The sequence below is a fragment of the Triturus cristatus genome, chromosome 8 (assembly GCF_964204655.1).
Source record: "Triturus cristatus chromosome 8, aTriCri1.1, whole genome shotgun sequence".
In the NCBI taxonomy this organism is placed as follows: Eukaryota; Metazoa; Chordata; class Amphibia; order Caudata; family Salamandridae; genus Triturus; species Triturus cristatus.
This window is the reverse complement of record NC_140591.1, coordinates 573,702,148-573,725,476: the sequence shown is the minus strand read 5'-3', so window position 1 is coordinate 573,725,476 and position 23,329 is coordinate 573,702,148. Positions and strand designations below refer to the sequence as shown.

At 45.8% G+C, this 23,329-nt stretch overlaps 1 protein-coding gene across 3 annotated transcripts; it reads right to left on the bottom strand.

The window, feature by feature from the left end:
• Positions 1–615: 615 nt before the first annotated feature.
• LOC146802434 (uncharacterized) lies at positions 616–23,311 on the bottom strand. 3 transcript variants are annotated; one of them, XR_014967389.1, is made up of 4 exons: positions 23,222–23,311; positions 3,671–3,768; positions 2,534–2,638; positions 616–1,096 (listed from the first exon to the last, which is right to left on the bottom strand). XR_014967389.1 is itself a non-coding variant. In XM_085620432.1 (4 exons), the coding sequence occupies exons 1-4, from the start codon at positions 23,240–23,242 to the stop codon at positions 771–773; spliced, it is 546 nt and encodes a 181-aa protein (XP_085476558.1). In that variant the 5' UTR covers positions 23,243–23,305; the 3' UTR covers positions 616–770. The 3 variants fall into 3 exon arrangements, 2 of the variants coding, with proteins under 2 accessions (XP_085476558.1, XP_085476556.1); XM_085620432.1 differs by having other exon boundaries at positions 23,226–23,305; XM_085620430.1 differs by lacking the exon at positions 23,222–23,311 and adding an exon at positions 22,518–22,560.
• Positions 23,312–23,329: the final 18 nt, after the last annotated feature.

Sequence of the window (23,329 nt, the reverse complement as noted above, 5' to 3'; positions counted from 1 at the left end):
CTTATCAATATCATTCATCATCACTTTCTTGTTGTTTGGCAGTCTTCTTCTGGTGTACTTACTACTTTCTGTACTTCTACTACTCGTTCCCTAGTCTCCCTCAGGTGACGGACTGTCTCATTTTCTTTTTTTACAAATGCAACTGTCTACTAATGCTACCACCACCCACCATAGCACCTTAGTAAACAAAACCATCACCATGCAGCCATTGCTTCGCCTAAACCTCAATCACAGGTAAGAGAAGAAGTGTGGGGGAGTCAATAATGTATATACTATGGAAATTAATTAATTCACACAACCACATCCTTCCCAGTACATTACATACTACAAAGGGGTTTCAGTTGCAGAATTCATAGACTAGGAGGATAGACTGACAGTAGTAGGACATGTGAGGGTACTGTACTGCATCTATCTATCGGTGTGTTACGCTATTGGCAGATTTCAAAACTGGCTGCGGCCCTGCAGCAAAAGAAGGAAACAAACATGGTGATGTAAAAGAGTACCCCCCAGAAAAGATTTGCATCATATTTATTAGCAAACTACATTTATTACCCTAACAAATATAAACTAGAAGAAAACTCCACAACACCCCACCCACCCTCTCCCTAACCCTAACCAAAGTCCAGTAATAAATAAATGTCCATTGAAGTTGAAGAGAAAGTAAACCCCAAGGTTCTCCAACTAGTCCCAACATCCCACCTACCCAAAAAAAATTAAAAAGGGGCAAGAGTCAAAGACTGAGCGGTGACATCTAGCAGCGAGGGTGCCAGTTAGTTTGCTCCCGGAGGACCTCTTCCAGCTTGGCCTCCAGGTGTACCACCCTGAAGAGCATTCGGCGCCAAAAATTCCTGCAGTAACAACAGGGGTGGGCAGCAGTAGATGATGATGTTGATGATGGGTGGCTGCCAGAACGCGGCGCCGTACCACCGGAGGCACGGGTGCTGGCTGGTCCCTGGGGCATTGGAAGAAGAAGCGGTAGCTGCCACCTCCTCCTTCGCCAGGGCAACCAGCCGGCAATATTCACCTCTGATGGCCTCCAGCTTCCTTTGCCAGACCCTGGCCACCAACTTCTGCCTTGTGGGTTGGGGAGGAGTATCTATATCAAGAAAGGAATAAAAAAGCTATTGTAACCAATACTCTTAGCAAAACAGTAACATAAAATTAAATTGCACACATGAAAATTTAATTATAGTGGCACAGTAGTAGCACTAGCAGTTGTGGTATCATCTCCTCCTCACTTCACTTCCTCTGCCTCAAAGATTTGGGTGTGATGTTTATACTTTCAGGCACTATGTAGTAGTAGAGTAGAAGTATTATTTTTCTCTCTCTTGTTTAGCGCAATTAATCTTGAAGGCATGCCAGCTCAGTCAGCTTGTGCCCTAGACAGACATACGTGTGTCGGGACTAATGTTACTTTACTACTGTCTGCATTTGGGGCAGCTGGACTACAAAATTATAAATTTCCATCACAGCAATACTCTGTTAAATCTCAATGACAAATGCTCAGACAATTTCACTTTCACCCTGACTACTGCAATAAGGCACATGATGATGGTTAGTGATGACATGCTTATGGATGATGAGAAACGGCAGCACAACATCATGTCACTCATGTGATGATGATGATGATGACCTACTGAGTGATTTGGAAGTACTAGTTACCATGCAGCCGAAAGGCCACCCATGGCTGACACAGGGAGGGACTGGAGCGGAAGTGGGTCTCAGAGTCAGAGTGAGGCGATTATGGTTAGGGTAAATAATGGTCATGCACAATATATATGTTGTGCTTGCAAACTACTGCGAGTCAAGGGAGTTTTCCATTCTGAAATACAAGTAAAACCACAAACCTTTGAATCAAAAATCTTGCAAAAAACAGTCCTTGTTCTTCCAAGGGCTTGTTTACATTGCTCTTCTAGCATTATTATTATTTTATTCTTAATCTTCACCCTGGGCTTCGGTTCTCTGGCACAGTTTAATTTTCTTTTACATTTTCTTCATCCAGTCTGACTCTGTTTTCACATACTGTATGATACATACATTTGTCATAGATATAACCAAACACCACCCATGCCATGCATCCTTGTTTGCCTTAGAGTTTGACCACGCAAACACCCCGAAGCATTCCTTTCACCCATTCAGTTTTACCCACCAAGAAAGGCATCCTTTCTGCTTTCTCTTTCACCTTTCACCCATCCTTCAACTAGCCATGCATCCTATTCCTATCATCTTCATTCGCCATCTAATGGCATCCCGGGGCCCCATCCTTCTCCCATGCATCCTTCCCTGCCAGTCATACATGTCGTCTGACTGTTTGTCTTCATCATAAAACTGTCTTTGCTGAGTTGAAGATAGAATATGCCATTAGTTACTCAACCCCCGCTACTAATGCTAATGTTTAACTAAAGGGTGTCTTCTTCAACTGTTCAGTGTTCACAACAACTTAGCCTCAGCAGAATTACAGTGTACTAGTACTGAGCATACACCCTTGCAATGAGTGCATCATCATTCTCAATAAGTAAGGAATATGACTTACAACCACCCGCAACTGCTGAGGGCTCACCCCCTGTGGCAGCCGCATATGCTCCATCTGGAGTGGCATGGCTCTCACCGCTGGCCCCGGCACTGGTGATCGGTATGCCTGGAAAAAGAAAACACATTTTTTTAGTTGCCAAATATGCCTCCCCTATTTATTTTTTCCATTAGCAAGTTAGAAAATACATAATTAATATTATATATACACCACACACATCTCTATCTACAATTTGCACACTAGAGTACAGTAGGCAGTCTGTTCTATCAAAAATAACTAAATATTATCATGTTGGGCATTTTGTTGATGGCAATTTTTGAAAAGCCTCTCAAGAAGAGGACAACCCAAAGGACTGGACTCAGCGACTAGAGCTATTGGTGCATCTATTTTTTTGAAAAGAAGAAAGGGTGGCCAATTGGGTGGACATGAGGTCTCTCTTAGTTGGAAAATAATGGTGCTGTCTTCCTACTCCTCATATTTCCTTCCAGCCATGGTGGACGGTAGCAGTTGTTCGGTGTTCACCATTCAATTGCTGCCACTAAAAAAAGTACTAGTCCTGGATTAGAAAAAGTAGATTATACCACTTTGGGGTGTCCTTTCGAATGTGAGTGACCACCATTACTGATTGAGTATGATCATTGATGAGGCAATAAAAGAAACTGAAGTTTTCTCATCTCACAATTCACAAACCTGTGGATAATACCTTACTTGGGCATGCAATCTGCACAGCACATTAGTGCTACTAGTAGTAGCAAGGATTCCTTACTAGTACTAGTACTAGTAGTAGCGTAGGAACAATAGGTTCTCTGAGTCTTATAGTACCACTACTAGGCAATCCACATATAATGGGGTAGGGAAATCTGAGTGAAACCCAGAAGAAAGCAAGCTACAGACAGACTAATGCAGACGCAGCAGAGGTTAGTCAGATGCAGCTTGATTTGATGTAAAAAAAAAACAGACACTATCAGAACCATTGTTAGTAGTAGTATTAGTACTTAGTAGTAGGTAATGGAGCAAAAACAAGAATTTAGAAACAAATAGATTGAAGAGGATTTTGTAAAAATGTAAATTAGGAAATGGAAATAATAGAGGGGTTAAGTTAGGGAAATATTGATAAATAACAACAGCAGGAGGACTTACTTCGGCCAGCTGCAGAGCCATCTGCTCCTGAGCGGCCCCTCCAGCTCCAGCACCCGCCACACTGCCAGCTGCCACAGTCTTCTTCCTGCCCCTGGATGCTGATCATGTAAAGAGACAAAAAATGGTTTGTGATAAATAAATTAATAGAATTGCTCTAAAAAGAATGGTATACAGGAAACGGCAATTGCAATAACATTGACCTATCCTAAATCAATCAGATCTACTTATTTGACTAGTAGTAGTCAACTAGAATGTATCGCAGTCGAGAACCATCCGATCATTATTACTCCACAGTTCAATTCAGATTCCTAAATCCTAAACATACCTAGCCCGCCCATTCCACACTTTGGAATGATTTGCAAAAAAATTATATTTGCTTATTTACGTTCCTATCTCATTCCCAATCATCTCTCAGTCTCGACTCCAACAACCCCATTTGACGGGCAAATTAATAAGTCTTCATTTATTGTTCTTAATGCATAGATGCCTAGACACATGCATATTGCATACACCAAATTGGTTGGTTGCTATATTCACTCACTATAAGAAATACAAAAGATTCTACTAGGACTGAAGTCATGTGAGAGGATGCGTCATGCAGGTTGCTAAATTACCAAATGATACTAACTAACTAACTACTACCACTATCTTAGTGCCACGAGACAGGACAGCCTGACAGGACAAAGGAAAGAACTTGAGTCTTTCCTATCGGGATTACCTACCTAACCTAAATTCTCCAACCTCTCTTACATAACCAGCCCAAGTGAGCACAAAGTTGCAAACAAGTACGATTAGCTAGTAGCACCATGCACCTGTCTGGAAATAACAATCACATAATATAAGATTTTTAAACATAGGTTACCTGCATGTAAGCAGCAGCAGCATGCTAGCTATTTGTGAAAAAAATACTATTCGCAATAACACAGAACAGAAGAACACAAAATAGTCATACAAATAGCTACTCACCAAGCCCCGGGACATCAGCACCTAGCAGGTACAGCAGGTCCTGCTCCCGGTCCAGAATATCGGACCACCAGTGTATCAATTAGTTATGGGTGTGCCGGACCCCAGAGCACCCTTGCCCTCCTTGCCCACTGCCAGTGACGCTCCCGGAGCCCATACCCTGACACAGACCTGCCATCTGCTGCCAGGGCAAAGGGGATAAATAAACCAGTGCGGCCACCTCCTCCTCTGCAAATAAGGCCTGTGGCTGCACCCCTTGTGGGAGCTGCCTTCTACAAGGAATGTGGTCGCGGCTCTCACTTCGAGCCCTCCTCTTCCCATGACCCTTGCTCTTTGCCATGATTCTGGGTAGGTGGGGGCGGAAAACAAAAGTTAGGAAGTAGGAAAGTAAGTAAAAGAAGTGAAAAAGCAAGTAATAGAAAAAGAGTGAAAAATGCACTAGAAACACCCAAAAAGTAGGAAAAAAATGAAAATATACAATCAGGAAAAGAGAGGGATAGATAATAAATAAAAAAGATTAGAAAAAAGTTTCTAGAAGCAAAGGATTGAAAAGATGTAGGGAGGATAGAAAAACAGACCAAGAACCTTAGCAAAAAAACACATTGTGAATGGGCACAACAAGCAACTCAGCGGGCTGGCGAAATTCCACATAGCTCGCAGAGTTTTTTTGCGACTTCGGGGAATTCTGCGTAACATGACTATGCAGGCTCCGCCCAGTGGTGGTCTATGCCCGAAAGGTAACCTGTGCCATCTGCCAGAAAGTCTTCTTATGAGGTTCAGAAAAGAAGTATTGGTGCAGGACGTCTTTGATGCTAAAACATCTGCAAACCATGCATCTTCGAAGTCTTGCTAGAGTACAGCTTTGTCGAGAACAAGAACAACAGGCAGTGAAGACAACGCTGATGGACCGAGCACGTCATCTGGTTCTTCCTCATCTGGCACACCAACCACCATCCCTGACTTGGCTAGAGTGGAGCAGCATTGAGTAAAATGCAAAAAGATACTCTGTTTAGGTGAGCAATCACTGGATGCCATCCTGGTTGCCATTAGGAACCGCAAGTGTTAATTTTGTATTTTTTTATTTATGCAGTGAGTTTCTAATTGCATAATGTTTTGTACATGTTCACTGTTGGTTCTTGTTTCTTTCCCTTTCTTTAAGAAAACCCCCCAAAAAATCTAAATAAGAGTTAAAAAAGAAAACCAAGAATAAAAAAATGGTTCTTTTCAGAACCGCCTATTTGGTTAAAAAATAGACAGATTTGTAAGTGTTTTATGAATTGTGGGAAGTGGAATATATGGAAAAGTATATGGGTAGTGCATATGTGATTGCAGGAGTGCATGGTTAGTGCCTGGGTAATTGCAAATGTGCATGGGTAGTGCTTGGGTGATTGGAGGAGTGCATGGGCACTGCCTGGGTGATTGAAGGAGTGCATGGGTAATGCCTGGATGATTGCATGAATGCAGGGGTAATGTCTGGATGAATGAAGGAGTGCATGGGTAATGCCTGAGTAATTAGACAAGTGCATAGGTAGTGCCTGGGTGATTTTATAAGTGCATGGGTAGTGGCTGGGTGATTGGAGAAGTGCATGGATTGTGCCTTGATGAGTGGGAGAGTGCAAGGGTAGTGTCTCGGTTATTCCATGAGTGCATAGGTAGTGCCTGGGTGATTGCATGACTGTAGGGGTAGTGCCTGAGGGATTGAAGGAGTGCATGGGTAATGCCTGTGTAATTGCATGAGTGCAGGTGTAATGCCTGTGTGATTGAAGGAGTGCATGGGTAATGCTTGGGTGCATGGAAGAGCACATCGGTAGTGCCTGGGTGCATGTAGGACTGCATGGGTAGTTACTTGGTGATTTCATAAGTGCAGGAGTAGTGCCTGGATGATTGGAAGAATGCATGGGTAGTGCTTGGGTGATTGCATGAGTGCCACAGAAGTGCTTGAGTGCATGTATTAGTGCATGGGTAATACCTGGGTGATTGCACGAGTGCATGGGTAATGCCTCTGTGATTGCTTGACTGCAGGGGTAATATATAGATGAATGGAGGAGTGCATGGGTAGTGCCTGTGTGATTAGACAAGTACCTATGTAGTGCCTGAGTGAGTTTCTAGTGTAAGGGTAGTGGTTGGGTGATTGAAGGAGTGTGTGGATAGTGCTTGGATGAGTGGAGGAGTGCAAGGGTAGTGCCTGGGTTATTCCATGAGTGCATAGGTAGTACCTGGGTGTATGTATGACTGCAGGGGTAGTGCCTGAGGGATTGAAGGAGTGCATGGGTAATGCATGTGTGATTGCATCAGTGCAGGGGTACTGCCTGTGTGATTGAAGGAGTGCATGGGTAATTCCTGGGTGCATGCAACACTGCATGAGTAGTTCCTGGGTGATTAGAGGAGGGCATTCGTAGTGCCTGGTTGATTGCATGACTGCATGGGTAGTGCCTGACTGATTGTGGGAGTGCATGGGTAGTGCCTGGGTGATTGCGTGAATTCAGGGGTAATGACTGGATGAATGGATGAGTGCCTGGGTAGTGCCTGAGTGATTAGACAACTGCATGGGTAGTGCTTGGGTGATTGCATGAGTGCCACAGAAGTGCTTGAGTGCATGTATTAGTGCATGGGCAATACCTGGGTGATTGCACGAGTGCATGGGTAATGCCTCTGTGATTGCTTGACTGCAGGGGTAATATATAGATGAATGGAGGAGTGCATGGGTAGTGCCTGTGTGATTAGACAAGTACCTATGTAGTGCCTGAGTGAGTTTCTAGTGTAAGGGTAGTGGTTGGGTGATTGAAGGAGTGTGTGGATAGTGCTTGGATGAGTGGAGGAGTGCAAGGGTAGTGCCTGGGTTATTCCATGAGTGCATAGGTAGTACCTGGGTGTATGTATGACTGCAGGGGTAGTGCCTGAGGGATTGAAGGAGTGCATGGGTAATGCATGTGTGATTGCATCAGTGCAGGGGTACTGCCTGTGTGATTGAAGGAGTGCATGGGTAATGCCTGGGTGCATGCAACACTGCATGAGTAGTTCCTGGGTGATTAGAGGAGGGCATTAGTAGTGCCTGGTTGATTGCATGACTGCATGGGTAGTGCCTGACTGATTGTGGGAGTGCATGGGTAGTGCCTGGGTGATTGCGTGAATTCAGGGGTAATGACTGGATGAATGGATGAGTGCCTGGGTAGTGCCTGAGTGATTAGACAACTGCATTGGTAGTGCATTGGTGATTTTATAAGTGCATGGGTAGTGGCTGGGTGATTGGAAGAGTGCATTCATAGTGCCTGGATGAGTGGAGGAGTGCAAGAGTAGTGCCTGGGTTATTCCATGAGAGCAAAGGTAGTGCCTGGGTGATTGAAGTGATGAGTACAGGCCCCAGCTAGGCCCGCAAATACAAGGGTTCGCCCTCCTATGTACGAAAACTAGAAGGAAGTTGGCACGGAAACTGCAAATACAAAGACAGAGTTTATTAACCCTTAAAGGTGGTCCTACAACCTACACAACACTCTTCAGTATTGCATAGAGTAGCACAAAGAACTTGCGTACACGGTCCCCTTTTATACACAACAGAGGGGCTCATAAGTGGGTGGATACAACATAGAGCAAAATTCATTACCATTTATGGACATTTTCAATACAGGATCAATATATGGGCGGAGTTAACAATTTCCTGAGCCCACGAAAACATGTCCAAACAAAGACTGACTGATAACAGATGTGGTCAAGTCTGGGCATGCGCCAGACGGACAAAGGAGCTATTTATAGACTGTTACTAGGCAGATTACAAGAGCAACTAGCGAAGAGGTAGGACTCTTCTCGTGCAAAGCACGTGGAGACATGGCAATACAAAATGGAGTCCGGACATTAGTCAACATAAGACAAGAAACCCGTTTTGACTGATAGAATTCATGTCTTCAGTGAATGCTTAATTATATCGCTGTTTTAGTTTTCAACAGACGACCCTTTCAGCATTTCCTGAAGACATTCGGCTTATTAGGATAATCATCATATATATCAATTTTCATCATCTCTTCCACCTCCTTGTTTAAGTTTTTCTGATAGGTGACATTGGCAATAGCTTTCTTATAAGGAATACAAAATGACACACATAAAGAACAGAGTAAGGGACCACACTGAACACAGATGCAGCAGGAAAACAGAACTGCTACAATAATACAGAGACCAGTTAAGACTTTCCATCCCCATGTAGTGATCAATGCCCAAAACCATCCAGAAAAGGTCCAAGTGCCATTTTCTGTATGAATCTCAGCTGCGATTTTATGCAATTTATTAATAGCGTTATAGACTGATGGCGTGTGGTCAGGAATAAATACACAACAACTACTTCCGATAATTCTACATGCTCCACCTCTGTCTGCTAACATAACATCTAATACCATACGATTCTGTAACGCAACAATTCTAGTGATTTGCAATTCTTCCGTAAGATTCCCAAGAGCAGCATCAGCTTGATTCGTTACAGCCTCTACAACTCTTGTTAATCGTCGAACCTTCCTACTATTTAGGGCAGCTCCAACAAAGAAAAACAATCCTAAGTTAAAATCAACATACTGCTGTAAGCTAGTGTCGGTTTGGTCAACATCATCAATAGATAGAGTACGTTTATACCTATTTACAGTTACATTGTTCAATAACTTCAAGTCTTTATGATAGGATGCAGGTGCTAAGAATACAGGGGGTAATAGGAGCGCTACATAACACACTCCGGACCAGCCGGCGGGTAAGCGGTAATAACCTTTATTCCCACATACGAAGTACGTATTATGGGAAGCTAAGAAAGTACTATTATTTAATCCATCTATATTCAAAACAATAATACAATCACTAACACCAACAGGAATATGACCGACACTCTGGACACACAGGTCCGCTTGAGCTTGCGCCACTTGAATTACAAATTTCTCATTTCCAACAATGTCTCTGGTGTTCGTGAAGATGTAGGGGGTTGATTCATTATCTGGTCGATATTCTTCCCACTCCCATATTGTCCCATTAGCTTGTGGATAGCCTTCTTTATCTTGATGACATTCCTTATTAAGTCTAAAAAGTAGTCGTCCCACTGTAGGTTTCCGTGTGGCAAAAAGCAAAGTGTACCATGCTCTACAAGAGCCATTATGAGAGAAAGGAAGAGGTATGAACGGCGTTCCTCCTTTCTTCTGATGAGCTGGCATCATACCACATATCCAACAGTTCGTAGCATTTGTAGCAACATGGGTATGATGCAACATCTGGATAAAAGTACTATTCAAATAAGACTGACGATGCTTCAATTCTTGATACGGAAGGGTGTAAAAGTAGTGCTCCTCAGGCACTGGAGTAGTCAAAACAAGCTCGATGGTCGGTCAATACAGCAGGCTCCACTAATCCAGGTGGCACTTTACGACAGTGCAGGGAGTGGATCCAGTTCTTCCGATTGGAGACTCGCACAGCTGTCCTCGTTGCGAGCAAGACTTGCTCAGGACTAACCCATCTCGGCTCCAGACTGTTCGTCCTTTCAAACACCTTGAGCATAACATGGTCTCCGGGCCGGAGATTATGTCCTTCACCTGTGGACCGATCAGGGAGCGCTTCTCGAACCTGTTGATGAATAGAAACCAAATTATCAGTTAACTGTGCCAGATAATCGTTCATTATTACACAAGGTACATCATACATTGACTTCGGTTTCTGTGGACCCCAAATATTCATTGGGCGTCCGAACACGATCTCATATGGCGTGAGACCAGTCCGAGAATGCGGTATCGATCTAATTGACAATAATGCCAGCGTCTGGCCAAGTCAAAGAAGTTGAAGCTTGGATCTTAGCGATCTTAAGCTTCAAAATACCGTTATATTTCTCAACCAATCCCGCAGACTGAGGGTGAAACACTGCATGAAATTTCTGGGTGATTCCCAGTCCTTTCAGGACATACTTGATAACGTCTGCTATAAAATGAGGTCCGTTATCACTCCACAACAATCTACAAACACCATATTGAGGGAAGAACTCCTTCAATAGCATCTTGGCTGTAGTCATTGCAGTATTGTCTTTCGTAGGGTATGCCTCAACCCACTTACTGAAGGCACAAACCACTACTAGAACATACTTCAGATTGTTACAGCGTTCAAGCTGAATGTAATCCATCTGCAAAACCTCAAAGGGTGCAGTAGGTGTTGCAAATCTTCCTGCTGGAGTTCGTGTACCCTTTCCTGGGTTATACTTCAGACAAATCATGCAAGTCTGCACTACCCTCTTTGCCGTGCTAGCGATCTCCGGATGCTCCCAAACTCGTGTGAGTAATTTTACAATTGCGGAAGCTCCGACATGTGCTAGTCCATGTGCCATCTGAACCATAGGTTGTACAAAAGCTGTGGGTAACTTCCATTTATCCATCTGCTTATTTCTCCAACACCCTTCATCATCCAATTCTCCATCATTGGACCATTGTTCCCGTTCCTTATCGGAAGCGGTCCTCTGTATCTCTAGCACTTCTCTCCTAGCATCGTGCCATCTTTCTGCCTGTGACTTCACAACATACATTGCAGTAGAGTCAGGCTGCATCGCAGTCTCTTGTGCCACCCGCTCTGCCAAAGCATTCCCTTCCCCAACTTTATCAACCACCTTTTTGTGGGCACTACATTTAACTATAGCAATCTTCTTTGGATATGTTAATGCAGTAAAAAGGTTGTGAACTAACTCTCCATACATTATCTGTGCTCCATGTGACGTTAGAAACCCTCTCTCCTTCCAGAGTAGGCCAAAATCGTGCGCTACCCCGAAGGCATAGCGGCTATCTGTATAAACATTCACACACAATCCTGTACTGAGCTCACATGCTCGTGTTAATGCTATCAGTTCCGCTGCTTGAGCTGATTTCTGCGGTATGCGTGCTGTCTCCACTATTGTTTGTAATGTGGTAATTGCATACGCTGCTGAAGTCGTACCATCTGGTAGCTTCAGGCATGATCCGTCCACCCATAGTTCTCCATCTACATCTGTAAAGGGGGTATCCTGGAGATCAATATGACCCTTTGTCTGTTCCTCAGTCACAAGAATACAGTCATGTGCTTTTTGTACTTCAGACTGAGTTTCCGGGAACGGCAACAATGTGGCTGGATTTAACATTGCACACCTCTTCAACGTAATATGAGGAGCCAAAAGCGTCAATTCATATCCCGTTAAACGAGCACTGGTCAAATGCTGCGTCTTTGTCTGATTAAGCAGGGCATCAACAGCATGGGGAACTAATACCAACAGCTTATGGGATAACACAATTCCCTCGCTTTGGCGTATTGACACAGCTGTCGCCGCAACCGAGCGAAAACAACCAGGCAATGCTCGGGCAACAGGATCAAGTACGGCCGAAAAATATGCACAAGGGCGCTGCTTGTCGCCGTGCATCTGCAATAAAACTGATAATGCACATCCATCTCTCTCATGTACATACAATGTAAAGGGCTTCGTATAATCAGGGGTACCTAACACTGGTGCTGAACAAAGGGCTTGTCGCAATTGCTGAAAGGCAATTTCACACTCATTTGACCAGGGAAGAGGAATTGGGGTATCTTTTGTCAAAAGTGCTAACAATGGTTTAACTATATATGAAAACCCCAATATCCATTGCCTACAAAAAGAAGCAAGACCCAAAAATGCACGCACGTCCTTCTGTGTGGAAGGTGCTGACGTGTCCAAAATTGCTTGAATACTATCTGGTGTGAGTGCACGCCCCTCCTTAGACAAAAGGTGACCCAAGTAAGTCACCTTTGGTCTACAGAATTGCAATTTCTTCTTCGACACTTTGTGATTGTGAGATGCCAAAAAGGAAAGCAAGGATAACGTGCACTTCTCACATAACTCAGGCGTGTCGGCCGCCAACAAGATGTCGTTGACATATTGTATAAGGGCTACACCATCAGGCAGAACAAAGGAATCCAATTGTCTTTTCAATGCTTGACTGTAAATGCTAGGACTCTCTGTATAACCCTGAGGGACTCTACAAAATCTCTAGGACCGATTATTCAAAGTGAAGCCGAAAAGGTACCGGCTATCAGGATGAATAGGAATCTAAAAGAAAGCATTTTTCAAGTCGATAACCGAGAATGTGGTCGCCGTTGGCGAGACCAGAGAAAGCAACGTCGTAATATCAGAAACCACTGGATACTGAGGTATCACTATCTTATTCACCTCCCTTAAGTCAATAATAAAACGATAAACCCTAGTATCAGTGTCTTTTTTCAAAATGGGTAGAATAGGACTGTTGCAGGCATTGTATGGAACTTCCTCCACTACTCCCACCTTAATCAAATCCTGCACAATCTGTATGAGTGCCTCCTTCCCCTCCTGGGAAATACGATATTGAGGGAGGCGTGGTAACACAGCACCCTCCTTGACACTAATGTGTACAGGCGGAATCACCATCTGTCCCACATCAGTATCCGAAGTGGCCCACAAAGTACGAGGGAGAGAAGCTAATACAGTATCCTCTTCAACCACACACATCCGTTCTGCCATGGGGTGATTATCATTTAATATCACACGTACTCCAGTAGGGGAGCAGCGGATCGTAGCTCTGAAGTGCTTAAGCATATCAAGACCCATAATGTTGTCAGGCGTGTTCGGAGCAAGCAAAAACGGGCAGGGTGCAAAAAGTTGGTCAACATGAAATGCAAGGGGTTGGGTTAGAGGGCTTCGAGAGAGTGTACCATCAAATCCTACCGAAGTAACCATTAAGCCAGATGGGGGAGCCCTCGGAACCAATTGTTTGGACAGCGCACTGCGAGTAGCTCCTGTATCAACTAGGAACCGATCAGTAGAACCCAGAACATTTGCTGTAACATAAGGACCCCTCTGATCAACTGGCACTTCAACTGATTCCAACCCCCACCCAACGCAATCCTATGCATGCTGCGAATCATAGTACCCAGGGCGGTCATTCCCAGACATTTGATACTGATTTTGCCGATCAAATACATTTGGTCAATCTCGTTGCTGCGCGTTAGGATCAAATCGAGCACGATCATTGGAATTCCCTCTGAAGTTCGAGAAGCCCCCTCTACGTCTCGGCGGTCCCTGACCACGTCCCTGACGAGATGCATATAATACCGGACAATCCCTGGCCCAATGACCCAACTGTTTGCAATACACACATTGATTTCTATTAACATCCGACCGACCCGAAGAGGAACCATAAAATCCTCCTCTACCTCTCTCAACACCCCGACGAGGCGGACCATACACTTGCGCTAACATCACCTTAGTTTTCAAATCTTTCGATTTCTTATCGTCATGACCCTTCGCTTCTTGTTCCTGATGCTCATAATACTGAGCCATAGTCAGGAGGGATGCCGGAGACGAGGTGGACCAAGAGCTTTCACTCGCTTTTAATCGAGCTGCTATTCCCGGTAATAAATTCGCCACATATTTATCAACAAAAAGATGTCGACCCGTATCATCCGTAAGTGACTGACCACTGAAATCATGAAATGTTTCCTCAAAGCGCGTAAAGAAGTCTGAAACTGATTCATCAACCTTCTGTTTACACGAGGCTAACATATTCCAGACAATCTTTTTAGGGGGGATAATCGTTTTCAACTTAGTAAAGATAGCAGCAGGAAGATCTAAAATAAGCTGGGGCGTTTTTTGCGCGGGCTTTCTCTCCCTATCCTCATCCTCAATCTCAGACCATTTGGCCTTAAAAACGGCTTGATCATCCACCTTCCGCACAGATCGCCACATATCCGGTGGTAAAATGAGCCCAAAGAACAAATCTATATCTGCTAAAGTCATAGTACAAGAATTCAAGGCCCCTTCGACCTCTTCATAAAAGGCCGCTGGATTCTTGCGGGGGTCAGGCAATGCATTCTTCAATGCCATAACATCAGTCCTATGCCAGGGAGTATAAACCCAATTATACACAAAATATCCCCTAGCATCGGGGGAAGACGTGTCTGAACTAGTTCCCGCTCCTTTAGGAGGAACATACAAAGGTGCCGCCTCTCGCATCGGTTTAGCATGCACTAATTCAATCTTATCTGACTGAAGGATAGCCAACTGTTTCCCGCCGACATGTGGATTCGATTGCTCCTCCTCCCCTGTCTTTTGGCGCGCTTTCTCTTTGAGTTCAAACGTCGCGTCCCGCAATGCAAACAGCCGTCGGACCGCATCGGGTACCTTAGAGGGAGAAAAGACACCGTTACATAATGCTTTAGAATCTAATACTATATCATCAGACTCAAGAACATCAGAATATTTCCGAAAGGCAGTAACCACTTCGTCAGAAAAAGTTTCAGCAAAATATAACTTTTCCCTATCCTGCCAACTGTCCAAAGATGCCAATAATTCAGTAAGAGATAGCTTGCCTTTAAGCGCACGAAAATAAATTTTCCGAAGCTCACCCATACGATTAGTTGATAACATGGACCGCGTGTCTACCTTATGTAAATGTGCAGATATTTATATAGCGCAAATCACCAACCGGTCTCTAAGCACTTGCTTAGGGAACCCGTCCTGGTATTCCCCTGTGAGATAACCCAGCAGGGCATCCACAAGGTGAAAGCCAGGCATCCCGCCGCGAGGGGCCATTGTGGAGATTAAGCAAGCTATTGCCCAGAGTCGCAGAGTGTGAGCCCATGAATCAAGTATGCACTGGAGCGAGAATTATCGAGTCCATGGACAATTTATGGACTCAAGACCCAGCCGAGCCGGGAATTGATCCCTGGTCACGGGCTGACCTCTGCTTCCAGGTCTGCCTTCTCTAACCAGTGAGCCACACTTCTCCACAAAATTCGAAACCGATCCAGAATCCTGTGACCTCGGGGCAGACGCGCCAACATAAGGAGGCGGAGAGCGATCTAATAAATAAAAATCATCTTCAAGATTAGTAAGGACAGGATAAAGTGGCTGGCGGACAGCATATTGACCCGATACTTGCAACCTACGCTCTTTCTCTTGTCTCTCCGCCAGTTCTCTTTCCTCCCGATGCTTCGCTTCCTGCGCTCTCACATGATCATTTTTCCGTTGCTCTTTATCAATCAGCGCTTTCTCACATTTCTCCCGCTCACGCACTTCCTTCACCCATAACCGTACACATTCAAACATGTCTTGCCTAGCACGCCGTTTACACATACACTGTTCCACATACTCAATCTTACGCATATCAAACGATCCATACAAAGGCCATCGTAACTCAGGATCCTTTTTGGTGTATTTCCTCCACACTGTGCTGTACATTATAGAGGAAAGACCATGCTTCACATACATATGCCTATTAGGAGTCCCCTCCGGGGGGGCTGGAGCAGATTCCTCAAGATTTAACCGGTTTCCAAAGCAGCAGCACCACTTACGGAGTGCGCTAAAAGCAGGCATGCTAAAAAATAATGCAAAATATGCAGTATTATCAAAAATGGCACTTAAACGTTGCACCGTTCAAATTTAAACAACTCCGGAGAAATATCTCCACATTACCTGCCTATATGTGTTGCAACGCATATATTCCCACAGTAATCAATACAAAATATGACCGGTCATCACAAATCAAACTCAAATAGCCAACCCAGGCTTCAAAACTCGGAGCAAGTACCGTACAACGGTTCTTACCAATCAAGAGCGTCCAGATTCCAACTGCCAAGTTCCAAAATTCGCCCAAACGGCTATCACGCGGCAAACCGACAGAAGAGGTCTCAGTCGAGGACCGGCGCCACCCAGATGGTCAGCTCGGAAGGGAAGGAAGAAAAACCTTGGGATGCCAGGACTAAGAGACGCCGCTGGCAGTGATCACATCCCCGGCCAAATTCCTCACCTTCGTCACGACCAATCCTTCGAGCATCCGAGTCGCCGATGAGCCCCACGTGACGGGCGCCAATTGATGAGTACAGGCCCCAGCTAGGCCCGCAAATACAAGGGTTCGCCCTCCTATGTACGAAAACTAGAAGGAAGTTGGCACGGAAACTGTAAATACAAAGACAGAGTTTATTAACCCTTAAGGGTGGTCCTACAACCTACACAACACTCTTCAGTATTGCATAGAGTAGCACAAAGAACTTGCGTACACGGTCCCCTTTTATACAAAACGGAGGGGCTCATAAGTGGGTGGATACAACATAGAGCAAAATTCATTACCATTTATGGACATTTTCAATACAGGATCAATATATGGGCGGAGTTAACAATTTCCTGAGCCCACGAAAACATGTCCAAACAAAGACTGACTGATAACAGATGTGGTCAAGTCTGGGCATGCGCCAGACGGACAAAGGAGCTATTTATAGACTGTTACTAGGCAGATTACAAGAGCAACTAGCGAAGAGGTAGGACTCTTCTCGTGCAAAGCACGTAGAGACATGGCAATACAAAATGGAGTCCGGACATTAGTCAACATAAGTTAAGAATCACGTTTTGACTGAGAGAATTCATGTCTTCAGTGAATGCTTAATCATATCGCTGTTTTTGTTTTCAACAGAAGGACTGCAGGCGTAGTGCCTGAGTGATTGAAGGAGTGTATGTGTAATACCAGTGTGATTGCATGAGTGCAGGGGCAATGTCTGCATGATTGAAGGAGTGCATGGGTAAAGCCTGGGTGCATGGAAGTATGTATGGATAGTGACTGCGTGCATGTAAGACTGCATGGGTTGTTCCTGGGTGATTGGAGCAGTGTATGAATAGAACCTGGGTGATTGCATGAGTGCAGGAGTAGAGCCTGGATGATTGAAAGACTGCATGGGTAGTGCTTGGGTGATTGCATGAGTGCCACAGAAGTACCTAAGTGCATGTATGACTGCATGGTAGTGCCTGAGTGATTGCATGAGTGCATGGGTAGTGGCTGGTTGATTGCGTGAATGCAGGGATAATATCTGCATAAATGGAGGAGTGCAAGGGTAGTGCCTGAGTGATTGCATGAGTGCATGGGTAGTGCCTGGGTGATTGTGTAAATGCAGGGGCCTGTGTGTTGGTGGGGGGCCCTGGAGGGCTGGCAGTCACAGGGGGATCAGTAACGAGTCCAGTGTGACAACAGGAGGGATGACAACAAGGAGGGGTGATGGATGGAGCATCAGAACCAATCAAACACTCACACCCAGTCAACAGATCTGGGTTTGATCCATCACCGTTCTTTAGCCCACTCTGCCACCCCAGTTCAAACATAGCCATATGCAAATCAGTCTGACCCTGCGCCTCATGGGAACAGTCCAGCCCGAACTGCCATGCCATGTCTTCCCTGGACCGGAAACAAGCTTCCTAGGACCGGTTTCTGGCATTTCAGCCGTCTTCAGCCAGGCTTACTTGAATCCAGTGGCAAAGTGAGCAAGGGACTCACGTCTGAGCATACCCTGCCAACTTATGGCGAACAAAGCGGTACAACAAGGAGTGGTGATGAACGGAGCATCAGAACCAATCAAACACTCACACCCAGTCAACAGATCTGGGTTTGATCCATCACCGTTCTTTAGCCCACTCTGCCACCCCAGTTCAGACATAGCCATATGCAAATCAGTCTGACCCTGCGCCTCATGGGAACAGTCCAGCCTGAACTGCCAAGCCATGTCTTCCCTGTACCGGAAACAAGCTTCCTAGGACCGGTTTCTGGCATTTCAGCCGTCTTCAGCCAGGCTTACTTGAATGCAGTGGCAAAGTGAGCAAGGGACTCACGTCTGAGCATACCCTGCCAACTTATGGCGAACAAAGCGGTACAACAAAGAGTGGTGATGGACGGAGCATCAGAACCAATCAAACACTCACACCCAGTCAACAGATCTGGGTTTGATCCATCACCGTTCTTTAGCCCACTCTGCCACCCCAGTTCAGACATAGCCATATGCAAATCAGTCTGACCCTGCGCCTCATGGGAACAGTCCAGCCCGAACTGCCAAGCCATGTCTTCCCTGGACCGGAAACAAGCTTCCTAGGACCGGTTTCTGGCATTTCAGCCGTCTTCAGCCAGGCTTACTTGAATCCAGTGGCAAAGTGAGCAAGGGACTCACGTCTGAGCATACCCTGCCAACTTATGGCGAACAAAGTGGTACAACAAGGAGTGGTGATGGACGGAGCATCAGAACCAATCAAACACTCACACCCAGTCAACAGATCTGGGTTTGCTCCATCACCGTTCTTTAGCCCACTCTGCCACCCCAGTTCAGACATAGCCATATGCAAATCAGTCTGACCCTGCGCCTCATGGGAACAGTCCAGCCCGAACTGCCAAGCCATGTCTTCCCTGGACCGGAAACAAGCTTCCTAGGACCGGTTTCTGGCATTTCAGCCGTCTTCAGCCAGGCTTACTTGAATCCAGTGGCAAAGTGAGCAAGGGACTCACGTCTGAGCATACCCTGCCAACTTATGGCGAACAAAGCGGTACAACAAGGAGTGGTGATGGACGGAGCATCAGAACCAATCAAACACTCACACCCAGTCAACAGATCTGGGTTTGATCCATCACCGTTCTTTAGCCCACTCTGCCACCCCAGTTCAGACATAGCCATATGCAAATCAGTCTGACCCTGCGCCTCATGGGAACAGTCCAGCCCAAACTGCCAAGCCATGTCTTCCCTGGACCGGAAACAAGCTTCCTAGGACCGGTTTCTGGCATTTCAGCCGTCTTCAGCCAGGCTTACTTGAATCCAGTGGCAAAGTGAGCAAGGGACTCACGTCTGAGCATACCCTGCCAACTTATGGCGAACAAAGCGGTACAACAAGGAGTGGTGATGGACGGAGCATCAGAACCAATCAAACACTCACACCCAGTCCACAGATCTGGGTTTGATCCATCACCGTTCTTTAGCCCACTCTGCCACCCCAGTTCAGACATAGCCATATCATATGCAAATCAGTCTGACCCTGCGCCTCATGGGAACAGTCCAGCCCGAACTGCCAAGCCATGTCTTCCCTGGACCGGAAACAAGCTTCCTAGGACCGGTTTCTGGCATTTCAGCCGTCTTCAGCCAGGCTTACTTGAATCCAGTGGCAAAGTGAGCAAGGGACTCACGTCTGAGCATAACCTGCCAACTTATGGCGAACAAAGCGGTACAACAAGGAGTGGTGATGGACGGAGCATCAGAACCAATCAAACACTCACACCCAGTCAACAGATCTGGGTTTGATCCATCACCGTTCTTTAGCCCACTCTGCCACCCCAGTTCAGACATAGCCATATGCAAATCAGTCTGACCCTGCGCCTAATGGGAACAGTCCAGCCCGAACTGCCAAGCCATGTCTTCCCTGGACCGGAAACAAGCTTCCTAGGACCGGTTTCTGGAATTTCAGCCGTCTTCAGCCAGGCTTACTTGAATCCAGTGGCAAAGTGAGCAAGGGACTCACGTCTGAGCATACTCTGCCAACTTATGGCGAACAAAGCAGTACAACAAGGAGTGGTGATGGACGGAGCATCAGAACCAATCAAACACTCACACCCATTCAACAGATCTGGGTTTGATCCATCACCGTTCTTTAGCCCACTCTGCCACCCCAGTTCAGACATAGCCATATGCAAATCAGTCTGACCCTGCGCCTCATGGGAACAGTCCAGCCCGAACTGCCAAGCCATGTCTTCCCTGGACCGGAAACAAGCTTCCTAGGACCGGTTTCTGGCATTTCAGCCGTCTTCAGCCAGGCTTACTTGAATCCAGTGGCAAAGTGAGCAAGGGACTCACGTCTGAGCATACCCTGCCAACTTATGGCGAACAAAGCGGTACAACAAGGAGTGGTGATGGACGGAGCATCAGAACCAATCAAACACTCACACCCAGTCAACAGATCTGGGTTTGATCCATCACCGTTCTTTAGCCCACTCTGCCACCCCAGTTCAGACATAGCCATATGCAGGGCACAAGTCCTAAAAAAAGAAGTGGGGGGGACTCTCCAAGTTAGGTGGTGTCACCGGAAGTGACCTCACAGCCGGAAGTGACGTCACGAGATGGAGTCCCCACTAATTAACAAAGGTTAGAAGGCGATGGGGGCAGGTTCAAAGGGAAAAGGAGAATGTTTACGTTGGAATTAGTCACCGTATTGACACTCAAAGGAGCGGGGAAATTAAAGATGCGCTTGTTCGGTGCGTATTTATTGCCCACAGTAAATTTGCCGGTCTCCGTCTGAAATGCATAAACACATACTGACCTTTTCTAATATACGGCCACGAGCGCCCGTCTGTCATACTGAACGGCTCCATTAACGTGAAACAACTTAAAGAGCTCTGTTCGCCCTCTCTCGACAATAGAAGGTTAGGTTTGGTGAGTGCTGAGCGCGCGCGCAGGCTCGGGTACCGGCTCCATCTTTTGAGCAGGGTGGACGGCGTCCACCTGGTAAAAACCCGACTCGAGCCCTGGCCATATGCAAATCAGTCTGACCCTGCGCCTCATGGGAACATTCCAGCCCGAACTGCCAAGCCATGTCTTCCCTGGACCGGAAACAAGCTTCCTAGGACCGGTTTCTGGCATTTCAGCCGTCTTCAGCCAGGCGGAGGGATGACGTCAGTGTTTGCTGTGTCCAGCTGTTCCCTTTATAGCCAGATGTCACCAAACGATATAAGGATGTTATTGTTAAGCACATTTAGTGCTTTTTGCCAATTAATGTTGTGTTTGGTTTGAGAATAAACATGTTCTGACAATGGGCTCTCAAACACCCGTCTTCCATGGTCTCAGGTTGGGTGTCGTTGTTGGTACCTTGCCCTTGGGGCCCGCAGGTTCAGAGGGGCCCCCTCCTACAAAGAGGGGCTTAAGACCCCAGGACGAGTGAAGCGTGGATTCAATCGACGCTGGTTTTAAAACCAGCGCCTACGAGAAGTCAAGCGCTATATGGGCTGCGTGTGGTTTTAACCAAGGTGCCTTCCATCAGGTTTAATTGGTGGTCCCGACCTAGGCTACGTTGAAAAGCAGAGCACAATGTTTGCAAAACATCCTCGAAAGCATGGGTGTCTTAATTGTCCTAACGCTTCTCCGCCTCACCATCCGTTGTTTTCCCTCACTCCTCTTTTAACGCCCACCCTCCCAAAAAAGGAACATTTGCTCTTATTTTTGCTCCGTAATTGCATCTCTCTCAATATTGCTCCTCTCCATTTAAGCTGCTTGTTTTTGCACCCCCTCTCTGCATATATCTACAATCACTGTTTGCATCCATCGGATCTTACTTGTAATGCTGTATGATTCTCCTTTCACTCTCACTACATTGTACCCCTGATTTGACCACTAGATTTATTATCACTTTGTCTGTGCACTCTAGTACTCGTATATGTAAAGCTCTATGACACCGCCTGGCCTTCTAGACACTATACAACAATATCTCGAAAAACACAATCATTAATAATTTACGACAGATGAATACATTTGGTGCAACGAGACGACCTACATCTGACGTAAATGTCATTTGCACCAGGGTTTTTTTGCACGTGTCCCTATCTCGCGTGTTTAAATTACGAAGTTTGTGGTAAAAAAAAAACTCTATCACATCAAAAAGCAATGGTTTGTTGGGGCTGAAATGGAAGTCTACAAGTAGAAAAGAACAAATTCAAACAAACACACAGGTAACAGGAAGGTGAAGAAAAGAACAGACGTGGTTCAAAGGAAACTCGAGCCACATGCATTGAACACAAAGCAGTGTCTTTGGGGTGCGCCACGTTGTGAGCCCTGGCCTGGGCCTCTGGCTTTGTGGGAGCGGGCTCGGTTGCACCAGGGGGTTACAGAAAAGCAATGTTAACCAGTAGCTAAAACACGAATCAAGAGCGGAACTAAAAAAAAGGTCTGAATATTTACAATAACAGTAAAGAGTGAACATAACAAACTGTTATTGCAATAATTTAGTTGGCAAGCCGAGGGCAGGGTGCCAATGCCCCCAACCCATCGCACCCATAATTGTAGTTTACAGGGGAGCTTTCGGGTCAACCACCCCTCCCCCAATCTATACCTGCCCCACTCTTACCTGCAACTCGGCCCGTTCCGTCTCCCAAAGGCATTTTCTCAGCCTCAAAGCATGCCCACTCATTGGAAAGAGAGCCGAAGACGAGGAGCAGAAAAGAGAGAGGCAGAGGAAAGCCTATGGACAGAAAAGACGAACAACAAGGAGAGGAAGATATGCAATAAAAATGGAAAACAGACACTATTGTGAGAGAATGGGTAAAGTAGGCAGACAGAGAAAGATCTATAGAGTTAACACTGAAAGGCTTTGGAAGAAATAAGCCACTATATTAGAATTAGGCACTCACGATTACATCAAAGGGCGGGTGCCGCCATAGCTGCAGAAGTAAAGCAAACGGGAAAAGTGTGCATTTATTTTCAATTGCTTTACTTTTTAAGCTATCGCCGCACCCGCGCTTTAGCTTTACATGTTTAAGGCTAAAGCGGGGTGCCGCGGCCACTGTAAAGCAAAGTAAGACAGTTTCATTAAAGAACCGCTTGGATCACACTCTCTTGGAGGCGTGAACTTGCCAAATAATACACCTCCCTCCCAAAACAAGCTACGGTAACGCAGGCACAAAAACAGGCAACAAAAGACAGCAGGGTACAAAAACAGGCAATGATAGCGCAGGTAGACAAACAGACAACAATAGAGATTACTGGTACAAAAGAAAAAAAAAGGGCAACAATAGAAAGCATGCAGGGGGTTCAGAAACGCAAACTCTTCACCTACTAAAGGACAGTCAACATGCCACTCTGGGAGTCGGCAGCAGGGCAGACGTGGTGGGTTACAGCAGTTCTATGGAACGTGCGCACGCGAGAAGAGACAGAAGGAGG